The sequence below is a fragment of the Monocercomonoides exilis genome, assembly GCF_001643675.1.
Source record: "Monocercomonoides exilis strain PA203 chromosome Unknown scaffold4-2303458, whole genome shotgun sequence".
Lineage (NCBI taxonomy): Eukaryota > Preaxostyla > Oxymonadida > Polymastigidae > Monocercomonoides > Monocercomonoides exilis.
This window is the reverse complement of record NW_027150549.1, coordinates 1,494,367-1,506,887: the sequence shown is the minus strand read 5'-3', so window position 1 is coordinate 1,506,887 and position 12,521 is coordinate 1,494,367. Positions and strand designations below refer to the sequence as shown.

At 38.5% G+C, this 12,521-nt stretch overlaps 1 protein-coding gene across 1 annotated transcript; it reads right to left on the bottom strand.

Annotated features, from left to right (window-relative positions):
• Nucleotides 1–46: 46 nt before the first annotated feature.
• Nucleotides 47–12,373, bottom strand: MONOS_9008 (uncharacterized protein; the record flags this gene model as incomplete). Its single annotated transcript, XM_067879467.1, has 15 exons — nucleotides 47–3,225; nucleotides 3,472–4,890; nucleotides 4,915–8,657; nucleotides 8,763–8,923; nucleotides 8,984–9,108; nucleotides 9,160–9,264; nucleotides 9,552–9,666; nucleotides 10,795–10,891; nucleotides 11,148–11,247; nucleotides 11,389–11,482; nucleotides 11,593–11,735; nucleotides 11,789–11,851; nucleotides 11,905–11,924; nucleotides 12,001–12,231; nucleotides 12,289–12,373. The coding sequence occupies 15 exons, from the start codon at nucleotides 12,371–12,373 to the stop codon at nucleotides 598–600; spliced, it is 9,129 nt and encodes a 3,042-aa protein (XP_067734802.1). The 3' UTR covers nucleotides 47–597.
• Between the last annotated feature and the right edge of the window lie 148 nt (nucleotides 12,374–12,521).

Below are 12,521 nucleotides of genomic sequence, written 5' to 3'. Positions count from 1 at the left end.
ATTTCTTCGAAACTCACATCAATTGATTTAAAAAAGAATGTTTCAATTTTCTTAAATTATACTGTTAATATTTTTAATCATTTATTCAATTCATCATTGGTAACTTCAACATAAAACACCAAAAAATTATAAATCAAAAAAACTCATCAGAAAAATTCATAACTCAAGTGAATCAATAGAAACATCAAAACACTTTCAAAAATTTTCACCAAATTCACAATATAATAATTTCTATCAGCAATATGAAAATACTTGTATTTCTTCAAAATATCCAATTTCTTCACAAAAAAGAAAATGAAGAACAAAAAACTTCCTCGATGCCGGGAATCGAACCCGGGTCTCAGGAGTGAAAATCCTAAATCCTAACCGACTAGACTACATCGAGCTGTTCATCTCGATTCTTTGACTGCATTTTCTAATTTCCTCAAACAACCTGTTTTTCGATCTTCAAATTCCACATCATTCAATTCCATTTTTTCTTTTTGAATATTCTATATTTGAAGATATTGGTGAAGGTATATCAATCAAATCTTTTGGGTGCATTTAATAAATAAGAAGAAACAAAACGAAGTAGAGATGTGAAAAGATAAATTATGGTTAAAGTCTGTTTGAAGAATACTTGTTTTGAGTCGAAGTTTGGGCTGTATTCAAAGTAGAAGTTGTAACATCAGAAGAACGAAGTGAAAGAGTCGAAAAAGTTGTTGTTGGGTGAGGCAAGGAAGCTATGCTGAGGGGTTGCACGCCAAGCGAAAGAGGGTCCTGCAGTATGACATCAGCTGTATTTCTCCGTGCTGCTGGATTGGAAGGAGCATTCTTGTTCCTCTCCTTCATTCGGGGTGTGCGGTGCAGGCGCCTTCTGTCTCTTTCTTTGCACATCCTCTCCAGCTCCCTCTTCTCCACAATCAGCGAGTCCGGAATGCCTCTCCACTCGTTCGCCAGCAGCACTTTCCACAGCTCTTTCTCTTCGTGTTTGTCAAGTGCAGGTTGTTTGCCTCTGTCCTTTGCGCTTTTCAGCTTCAATTCTCGGCATTGCTTCAGCTTCGCTTCCACAGAGAGAGAATGAGGCTGCCAGCAGCCTTTGGCTTTGTCCCAGTTCGCATCTGAGTGGTGGGAGGAGTTCAGAAGCAGCAGGTCGATCTCGTCGAGGAACAAGTTAGAGAGCTCTTGAGAAGGAAGACAGGAGGAAGAGGTGTTGCTATGCTTGTGGTGATGACGATGGTGATGGTGGTGCTTATGATGATGATGATGATGAGGGTGTTGGTTGTTATGATGATGACGATGATGATGACAGTGATGTGAATGAAGCGTCTGCATTTGCATCGGATAAGGCGAGGCAGAAAACGGAGAGCCCGCACGCAATTGATTGGGAGGCTGGGTAGAAAGAGAAGCAGAAAGAGAAGCAGAAGAAGCAGAGGGATAAAGCGCAGGGTCTGGAAACGAGATCCGGGAGAAAGCAGACGAGGGAAGAGGAGAAGGGAGAGGAGAAGGCAAAGGAGAAGGAGAAATCAAAGACAAAGATGATTCAGGCGGAGTTATTCTCAGAGCACTGCGAGGAAGGACAGCATGTGAGGTGTCGACAGCAGGCGCCTCCATTGCAGCTGCTGTGAGTGGATCTTCTGGTGCTTCTTTGGCAGGGAGGAGATGAAGCGACTGGGAAGAAGGAGAAGAGACCAGCTTGTGTGAAGAACGAGGAGAAGACAAAGCAGAGCGGGGTGGCTTCTTTGCTGGGGCAGAAGATGGGAAGAGCTGAGAACTGGACTCGGTTGAAGAAGAAGAAGAAGAAGAGGAAGAAGAAGATGATGATGACGACGATGATGAAGGAAACAATTCGTTTTTGTGTGTCAGATCTGCTTGTGTTGATTCAATGCCATCTTGTTTCGCTTTCTTCTGCGCTGTTATTTTTGGAGAACCGTTTTTGTTCTTGTTCTTCTTCTCAGCTTCTGTTTGCTTCTTCTTCTGCTTCTGTTTGCCTTCCAATGTGTTGCTGCTGTACAATTCAATCGGCGATGGGTTAGAGAAATCAATAGAAGGGCTCGAAACATCAGAAAAATCACTAAGATCGAGTAAATGTGGGTGGAGTGGAGGAGAAGAAGGAGCCAAGCTGAAGGAAGGCTGGGAGGAGGTGTTGGAGGTGTTGGAGGTGAGGATGCTGGGGGGAAGGGAGGAGAAGGAAGAAGTGGCAGAAGTGGTATTAGAAGAAGAGGAAGAGGAGGAAGAGGAAGAAGAAGAAGAAGATGATGATGATGAAAGGGGCAATAATGTTATTTCAGAAGGAGAGCTACAAGGAAAAGCTGAGGCATAAGAAGGAGGCAGAGCAGAGAAAGAAGACGGGGTGAAAGCAGAAGGGGTGTGAGTGATGCAGATGTCATCAGAGGAAGAAGGAGAGAATTGATTGGAGGAGTCAGAGGAGACGGCAGACGATGCTGCTGAAGAAGGAGAAGGAGAAGGAGAAGAAGAGGCTGATGATGATGTTGTTAATGAGGAAGAAGGAGAAGAAGAGGAAGAAGAGATAATTGTGTTTGGAGCAGAATTACTATTATGTGCATTTGTTGATGAACACACTGTTTTTTCATTTACATCACTTTTTGCTGATAACTCCATCGGAGAAATAGAAGCGGAGAAATTATTATTATTATTATTATTTTGATCTACCAGCATAGAAAGTTTGCTGCCATTCTCTTCTTCTTTTGACCTCTGCTGCAGTTTGTACAGTGGATGCTTCAATGGAGAAGAGAATTTTTCGCTTTCAGATGCTTTCTTGTCTATTTCTGAGGAGAGGATGGTGAATGGATCGTTGTTTTTCAAGGAAGATGGAGTGAAAATGACACACGATTGGCCTTTTTTCGAATCTGTTGTTGTTTTTGTAGCATCTTCTTCTTCTTCCTCTTCGTCTTCATTTTCTCCGTCTTCTTCCTCTTTTTTTGAAATTTCCCCTTCTATTTCACTTTTTTGCATTGTCTTCAATTTCTTCTTTGAATCTCCATTATCATCTCCAATCAAGATGAAAGATTCCTCCTTTTCTTTTCCCTCTTTTTCTTCCTCTGCTTTCATTTTATTTGCTTCTGAAGGAATGGAAGGCTTTTCTGAATCATCTTTTCCAGAAACACTAGAAGCTTCATTTTTCAGCTCTTTCAGTTCGCTTTTTTCTGTTAAAACGTTCTCTTTCTCTGCTTCCTCTTTTATTTGAATGTTATTCTTTTGTGAAGTCTTCTTCTTTTCCTCATCCTTTTCGTTATTATTATTATTATTATTATTATTATTATTATTATTATTATTATTATTATTATTATTATTATTATTATTATTATTATTATTATTATTATTATTATTATTATTATTATTATTATTATTATTATTATTATTATTATTATTATTATTATTATTACCATCCTTCTCTTCTTCTTCTCTTTCCTCCTCTTCTTCTTTATCAGCAGCAGTTTCTTCTTCTTCATCATCTTCTTCTTTTTCAACAATATTGTCTTTCTCTATGCATGATTCAGTGTCTGTATCTTCTCCAAGCAACTTCTTCAACTTCTTCTTTTCCTTCTTCTCTTTCTTCTCCTTCTCCTTTTTCGCTTTCTTTTCCTTCTTCTTCTCCTTCTTCTCTTTTCTTTTCAATTCGTCTTCTTCATCTTCTTTCGTTTCTCCATCATTTTCTCCTTTTTCCTTTTCCTTCTCTTTCTCTTTCTCCTTCTCCATCTTTTCTTTCTTCTTCTTCTCTTTCTTCTCCTTCTTCTCCTTTTTATGAGCTTTCTTCCATTCTTTTCTGTTCATATCACTTAAAGCTATGCGAAGACTCTCTTTCATTCTTTCATCATCAAACGATGTTGAGAAGGAGAAGCTGCGATGGAGAGTAAAGAGACGAGAGGCAGGAAGGGAAGAAGAAGAAGAAGAAGAAGAAGAAGAAGAAGAAGGAGAGAAAGGATTGGAAGAAGAAGAGGAGGAGGAAGAAGAAGAAGACGAAGAAAAGGAAGAAGAAAGGGGAGCAGGTTTATCTTCTTGAGAAGAAGAAGAGGAGGAAGAGGAAGAGGAGGAAGAAGAAGTGAATGATTTCGAGAGAGGAGATGAATAAACTCTGGAGTTTTCGTGTTGAATCGAATAAATCGATGAAGAAGAGCGGAGAGGAGAAGGATGAAAAGTGTGGTGCTGATGAGAAGGTGAATTGGTTGGCGTTGAAGAAGGAGAAGAAGAGGGAGAGGAAGGAGATGAAGGAGAGGAGGAGGAGGAAGAAGAAGAGGAAGAAATAACAAGAGGAGAAGAAACTCTGATGCAATCAGAAGAAGCAGAACGCTGAAGAATCATTCTGGAACGCAATGAACGAGAAGAATGAGAAGAAGAAGAAGAAGATGATGATGGAGTGGAAGAAGAAGAAGAAGAAGAAGACTGTTTTGAATTGCTAGCTATTCTGTTGGATAAAGGAGAAGGAGAATGAGTGCGAGAGTGAGAAGGAGGTTGAGGAGGAGGAGGTGTAGAAGGCGGAGGAGGCGGGGGAGGAGGAAGAGGAAGAAGAGAAGGAGAAGAAGAAGGTGATGAAGGAAAGGAAGAAGAAGGCGTGGGTGTTCTGGAAGGAGCAGGAGAAGGTGTTTGAGGAGGAAGTGGAGGCGGAGAAAAAGGAGGTGGAGAAAGCGATGTGTGAGGAGATTGAGAGGGAGAAGGTGAAGTGGGACGAGATGAACGAGAAATGTGGGAAAGAGAAGGAGGAGGAGGAGTGGAAGAAGGAGAAGAGGAAGAGGAAGAGGAAGAGGAAGAGGAAGAGGAAGAGGAAGAGGAAGAGGAAGAGGAAGAGGAAGAGGAAGAGGAAGAGGAAGAGGAAGAGGAGGAGGAGGAAGAAGAAGAAGAAGAAGAAGAAGAGGCATTTTGATTGAATGAGGGAATGGATGATTGAGAGTGCTTATGCGAGCGGCGTGTCATAACAGACAAGGCAGAAGAAGCAGAAGAGGAGATGGAAGAAGAAGAAGAGATTGAGCCAAAAGAATTAGTTGATGTGGATAAAGCGATGGAGGAATGCTGAGGTAACATTGAAGAAGAGGAAGAGGAAGATGATGATGAATAAGACATAACAGGATGCATCGGAGTTGGAACCAACGGAGAAGGAACAGAAAGATGAAGCATGGATTTCTCAGCAGGCACCGCAGACAAAGGAAACTGGAGAGAAGGAGAGAGAGAAGGAGAAAAAGAAGGAGAAAAAGAAGGAGACTGAGAAGGAGATTGTGAATGAGCATAAGGATGAGAGGGAGAATAACAAGGTCTGGGTGATAAAGAGCGGCTAACAGTGTAATCTTTTGACCTTCCCCTGCTTTTCTGCACCCTCCAGCTCTTCCTTATCTCCATCTTCTCTTTCTCTCTCTCTTTCTCCTTTTCTTTCTCCTTTTTCTTCTTCTCTTTCCTCTTCGCTTTCTTCTTCTCTTGTATTTCTTTCTTCTTCTCCATCATCCTCGTCTCGTGCACTTCTCTTGTGGCATCTTCAACATACTTCAGAAAAAGCGCTGTTTTCGCAAAGAAGCTGAGAAAATGTCGTTCAGAAGGCGGATGAGATGAGATGAAATTGGCGGCTTTGAAGTCGTACGAAGATAAAAAGGAAGGTTTGGCTGAAGAAGAAGAGGAAGAAGAAGAAGAAGAAGAAGCTGGGATAGAGGCAGAGGGAGAAGTAGCGCTGCGTTTGTGACGATGGCTGCTGTGGATGCGGCGATGATGTGGATTGGAAGAGAAAGCAGAAGAATTATTAGAAGAGGGAAAAGTATTGTTAATATTATTGTTATTGTTATTCGGATAAGCAGTTGTTTGAGAGCGATGATGTTTGCTTCTGGACGAAGAGGCAATATTCATCTGATTTATTTTGTTCATTTGATTCATTTGATTCAACTGATTCAATTGTTCAGCAGATGTTGTAGCAGCTGTTTGTGAACGGGCGTGGTGAGGAGAAGGAAACTGGGTGGACGAATGGAAAGAAGATGAGTAAGGAGAGTAAGGAGGAGGAGGAGGAGCGGTTGAGGTGAAGGCGGGGGAGAGAGAAGAATGAGAGGAAGGGAAAGAAGAAGAAGAAGAAGAAGAAGCAAGATAAGAAGAAGAAGAAGATGATGATGAAGATGAGTATGGAAGTGTAGGAGAAGCAGTAGTTTGTGCAGGAAAGACAGGAGAATGTCTTCCTTCCAATGATTTGGGGGCATTTTCCTGGTATTTGAACTGGCCGAACTCCAGTTTGGGTGCAGAAGAAGGAGGAATAACAGGTGTTTGTGTTGAGAAGATGGAAGAAGAAGAGGAGGAGGAGGAGGAAGAGGAAGAAGACGATGATGAAATGAAGGCAGGAGAAGAAGGAACGGGAGAACGAGGGTGCATTGGATAAGAAGGTGTCATGGAACAAGAGGAAGGAGAGGAGGCCTGATGATGAGAAAGAGAGGAATAAGAAGAAGAGGAAGAGGATGAGGAGGAGGAGGAAGAAGAAGAGAAAGAACGAGAATCTGATGAATTACCATAGCAAGAAGAGGAGTGAGAGATATCAGAATCAGAATAAGAAGAATAAGAAGAAGCCGAAAAAAAACGAGAAGAACAAGAAGAACAAGAAGAACCACACGAACACGTGCTGCATGAAGAACAAGAGCTGTCACTATCTGAATCATCATCACTGTCGCTGAAATTGAATTCTTCCTCTTCTTCTTTTGGGCTGGATGAGAAGAGGAAGCGTTTGCGTTTGACGCATTTCTTCACAGGGAGCATCAGACGGGCGTGGAAGCGGAAGAAAGAAGAGAGGACGAGAAGAGAGAAAAGGGAAGAATGAATGGAAAGGACAGAAGATGATGACAGAGGGGCTAAGCATGATTGAGGAGAAGGGACAGGAGAATAAGAAGGAGAAGAAGAGGAGGAAGAGGAAGAATATGAAGAAGAATATGAGGAAGAAGAATATTGAGGAACAAGAGAAAGAGCAAGGATGAAGCGGAGGAGGAGGGCGAGGGAGAGTCGATAAGACGGAAGCGAAGAAGCAAGCGAAGCGGTTGAAAGAGCAGAAGTTGTGGGAGAGAAATCGAACTGGGAAGCAAACTGCGATGGAGACAAAGGAAAGGCAAAGGAAGAGAACCACGTGGCGATGGTGGAGGAGAAGGAAGAGGAAGAAGAGGAAGAGGAAGAAGAAGGAAGAAGCTGCATTGAAGATGAGGATGTGTTGGAAGAAGGAGCAGGAGATTGAGAAGGAAGGAGCAGTAGAGGAGATGGAGCAGGCAGTGCAGGAGAAATAGAAGGAGAGACAGCTGGCGGGAAAAAGGAAGAACTTGACTGAGATTCGTCTCTTTCTCCTCTTTCTCCTCTTTCTCCTCTTTCTCTTTCTCTCTCAAATGAGTCATTTCCACCAGACGAGCCGTATTTCAAGACTGGCGAAAGAGGCGCCGACAATCTTGTGCTTTCCGATTTCCGCTTGTTCTGCATGTTTTCTCGCTCCGCCAGCCATTTCCGCTCTTTCTCGCACTCTTCGTCGCCTCCGCCGACGCCTTCACGGCCGCTTCGAGGGAAAAAGAGCCGGTTTGTTGAGAGATCAACAACAAGCACGCCGTTCAGATAGGATTGGCGCGTTGTGTATTTTGAGTAGAGGGTGGAGAATGAGGCAGAGGAAGAAGAGGAAGAAGAGGAAGAAGAGGAAGAAGATTGAGTTGATGTTGATGCTGATATTGAAGAAGAAGATGCATTACGTGGTGGTGGTGGGAATAAAGATATGCTTTTCTTGTGTTGAATGATACTGTTGCCTTTGCTGCCATCACTTTCTTTCTTCTTCTCTTTCTTTTTCTCGCCATCATCATTCTCTTTTTTCTCTTTTCCTTCCTCCTCCTCCTTCTCATCCTCATCATCATCACCTAATATACACTCATCATCTTCATAGCAAGCTGTGTGTGCTGCTGCCTCATCAGCCCACACCTCCTCCACAGCGCCTGTGATGTAGTGGAAGGGCATCGCCAGCATCGTCACCATCGACGACGGCAGAATCGGGATGAACGAGCCGCTGAAGCGGAAGGGGAGGAACGTGAGGAAGAGCGAGTAGCAAAAGGAAGATAATAACTGCAGTGGGGTAGAAGAAGAAGAAGATGATGATGATGATGAAGAAAAGTTGGATGCTCCCATTGATCCCAGCTGCGGGCTGACGCTTCTTTCGCTTCCTCCGTTTTCTGCTCGTGCTGCTTCTGCCAGCTGTCGCTTCCGCTCTTTCTCTCGCTTCTGCTTCTCTCTCTCTCCGTCAGCTGAGTCAGAAAAGGTCACAATGACAGGACGCTCCAGAAGAAGCCACAGATGAAGCGTGACGACATCCACAGGCGACAGATGCAGCAGCAGGGGAGACAAATCGGCTTCACAAGAGACAGAGAAGGGATCAAAGGGGCGAACAAATGATAGAGTCATCGGCTCCATGTCGATAAAAAGTGACATGCCCAAAACTGAGTCAGCAGAAAATGAAGGAGAAGAAACAGAAGAATTAGAAGAGCCAGAAGATCCAGGATGCGCAATTGGGTCATCATTTTTCTGTTTAAGTTCTTTTTCCAATTTCTTTCTTTCTTTCTCAAAAGCACTGTGGTCAAAAAATGGAATTACAACATTAAATGATTGACCAGGAGATGGAAATGGAGACGCGTAGCACATTTTCCGAAGCATCCCCGAAAAAAGAAGATCAAATTCCCATTCCGCTGGTTGTTTTTTAGAAGTGAAAAGTGTTGATTTCGCATAGTGAGAATGAAGAAAGAATGTAAGCGTATTCATCACGTCCGGCCAATAAAAACGCGTAATCAAACATATGCACTCAGGAGGGCGCAGTAAACGCTTTTTCTTTTCAAGTTTTGAATTGTCAATCGATGATTTTGCATTTTCGATGGAAGGTTCAGGAGCAAAGCGTGTGCAGAAACAATGATAAAGTGTGTTTGTCGAAGAAGTCAAACAAAAAACAAATGAATCGCTATAAATACAAAATAAAAATATAGTACAACAAAAATATTCAAAAAAGAAATGCGCAAACGTGTAATCTCTCTTTGCTTTCGGAAAACCAACTTTTTCTGGGAAGCAAAATTCACAAAAGTTTTGGGGTATTTTATAATCGGATAATTCACATCGATAAAGTGGCTTTGGCGAATATCGCAGTTTCTATTGTAAAAAATGTATATTCAGTTTGAAATGACCAATAATTGAACACACAGCATTCTCTCCTGGCCTTAAAGGAATTTTGCTACTCTCATTCTTTGCAAACGATACTACAGAAAATCCACAAAACAAAACCTCTTCCTCATTCATCAACCTTTCCTACAAAGGAGAAAAATTGATGAAATACTCTATGATCTATCCCACGAATTAAAAATGAATAATCTTTTAAAATCTTGGCAAGGTGTTTTTACCCCAAAAAAGAATTAATGCAAAACGTTATAATAAAAATGTATATATGATATAAAAGAAATCAAAAAAAATCAGAGCTTAAGTCGCTTTACTCAGCAATAATTAAATGAAAAACAACAAAAAAAGAAAAATTCTCGAAACAACAGCAAAAGAAAGGAAGATTTAGCTTTTGAAAACTATTTAATTTCTGTGTAAACAGGATCAGGAACAACAAATTCAATTGCTTTTGTGATCTCTGCGGGATCAGGTAAAGCAGAAGGTGGAAATGTTGGTACAGGCTGGAAATAAATATGCTGATTGTCATAATTCAATCTAAAAAAAGAAGAACAAGGGATTAATTGTAAATTATCAAATAAATCAAAAAAGAAAGAAAGAAAGAAAAAGTCAGAGAAAATTAATGATAATTTAAATAAAGCATACTTTTCAATGAGTTTTGCGTTCATGTCATGAATTCTTTCGATTATTTTTTTAACTTCATCTTGAGTCTGTTTTTTTATTGGTTAAATTTCAACAAATAATTAAAACAGCAAAATTATGTCAAGCAAATGCATTTCCAATACAAGAGAAAGAGAAAGAGAAAGAGAAAGAGAAAGAGAAAGAGAAAGAGAAAGAGAAAGAGAAAGAGAAAGAGATATATGTGTGTATGTATAAGAAGCAAGAAAAAAAAAATTTATAGATTAACAATAATCACATAAACAAGGCAAACTCTGATTGGAAGAATTGCTTCGTTCAATTTGATTGATTCCAGTGCATAGCAGCAGGCAGCACCACAATCCTTCACTCTAAGAAGATTATTAAATGATTACCAATCATTAAAAAAAAAAGAAAGAGAAAGAGAAAGAAATAAAAAAGAAGAAAGAAAGAAAGAAAGAAAATATGTGAGATTGATAATAATAACAATAATATGAATGAATAAATAAAATAAAAATGAAAAGAACGAAAAGAAGGAAAAAAAGACAAAGACAAAGAAAAAGAAAAAGAAAAAGAAAAAGAAAAAGAAAAAGAAAAAGAAAAAGAAAAAGAAAAAGAAAAAGAAAAAGAAAAAGAAAAAGAAAAAGAAAAAGAAAAAGAAAAAGAAAAAGAAAAAGAAAAAGAAAAAGAAAAGAAAAAGAAAAAGAAAAAGAAAAAGAAAAAGAAAAAGAAAAAGAAAAAGAAAAAGAAAAAGAAAAAGAAAAAGAAAAAGAAAAAGAAAAAGAAAAAGAAAAAAGAAAAAGAAAAAGAAAAAGAAAAAGAAAAAGAAAAAGAAAAAGAAAAAAGAAAAAGAAAAAAGAAAAAGAAAAAGAAAAAGAAAAAGAAAAAGAAAAAGAAAAAGAAAAAGAAAAAGAAAAAGAAAAAGAAAAAGAAAAAGAAAAAGAAAAAGAAAAAGAAATTGATAATTTATTTTTGCAAATGCGTTGAGCATTTATCTTTTTTTTTTATATTCAGAAAAAAAAATCAAACTCTTTATTCATTTCGCTATCAGCTAAATGTCGATAAGCGAGTGAATCGTAATGCTTAGGAAGAAGATCCAGAAGAACTGGAAGCGAAGGAAGGAGAGCTGTTGTCGAACAAAAGCATATCACAATGCAATGGTTAAAAAATCAAAAAGAAAAAGAAAAAATAAAATAAAGCGATTATTGATAGTTGTCACATTGACATACATCAAATATTACATTAAAAAAAAGAAAGAAAGAAAAAGAAAGAAAAAGAAAGAAAAAGAAAGAAAAAGAAAGAAAAAGAAAGAAAAAGAAAGAAAAAGAAAGAAAAAGAAAGAAAATTCATGAATCAAAAAATTAATTCCAAAAATGAGCAACCTTTATAATCAGAAGTGTTAATCTTCATCAGCTGGTGCCCTCTATCGAATCTCTTTGAAATTCCCATGCAAAGTCGCGCAAGCGTTACGGGGTTGTTTTGCTGGTTTTTGTTTTATAATGCAAAGAACATTCATCAGAGGGGGGGATGTAGGAGAAGAAAAAGAAAAAAAGTTTGATACAAAAAAAAAGAAAGAAAAAGAAAAAGAAAAAAAAACTAAATATTTATAAACACAATACGCACCTGGTCCGCTCCCAGCATCACAGCAAACACTTGTGCTTGTGCAAGGAAAATTTCTTTCAGCGCACCCATCATATGAACACTGCATTCAACTGGCCTATAACAAAATATCATTCATTTTTTTTCAAATAAACAACGATTTCATATTAAAATCAATAAGCAATCAAAAATAAAATAAAATAAAATAAAATGTGCAAATATGCAAACAAAAGGCCATGAGCAGGAGAAAGAAGGGGAATTACTGCATTTTGAAGATACTCCACAACTCCTGCAGCTCTTCGAAAATATTGAGAGCATTCTTTGGCATTTTCTGAAATCTTTTCTGGTGTTAAAGGATTTGATGAATACGCCTATTATAAATATTTTTGAGAATGAAATTTCAACGATTATTAGAATTAAATACTTCCGTCTGAAAGAATTCATTCGCAGTTGCAATGGCACAATTAGCTAAAGTGAATGCATATGCCTTAAACGAAAACAATTATCTTTTCAAATTTTAAAGCAGAAAGTGATGCAAACTGCTAATGTCATAGTAACCTCTTTAAATGATGAAAAAATAAGTACAATATCCAAAAAATTAATTGAATTTCAATAACTTGAATAACATAAACACACCAAAATTGATTTGAGGATTTTCAAACACATGCTTCCCTGAATTAAGAAAGCTTGTCCACTTGTATAATATGCCTTTTTTCAGAGACACGGTTCCTGTCTTTATTGAGGATTGAAGGGCAAACACGTACGGCAAATACTTTTCAATGGAAAGTTTTTTCTGTATTTGTGTAAAGTCCCCTGACAATGTACGCGACATTTCGTTTCTAATCCGTGTTGTTTCATTTACGTTTTCTACGATAGAAAAATAGAGAAACAATAAATTATTATCATAAACTTGGAATAGCAAACGTTCAGAAGTTGTACAAACAAAAAAGTCAGTAAATGACATTTCTGTTGGTCGAGGAATTGAAGTGCATTTCACAAAAATGTACATTGATTAGAAAGAAATTGAGAAAAAAATCTATGATCCTGAGACCCTTCATCAAATGATTTAAACAATAAATTTTGTTTCTGTAATATTCTCAACATATTTATTGATTAAAGCAAAAAATCGAAAGATTTCAATATATTTTGAAACAGAG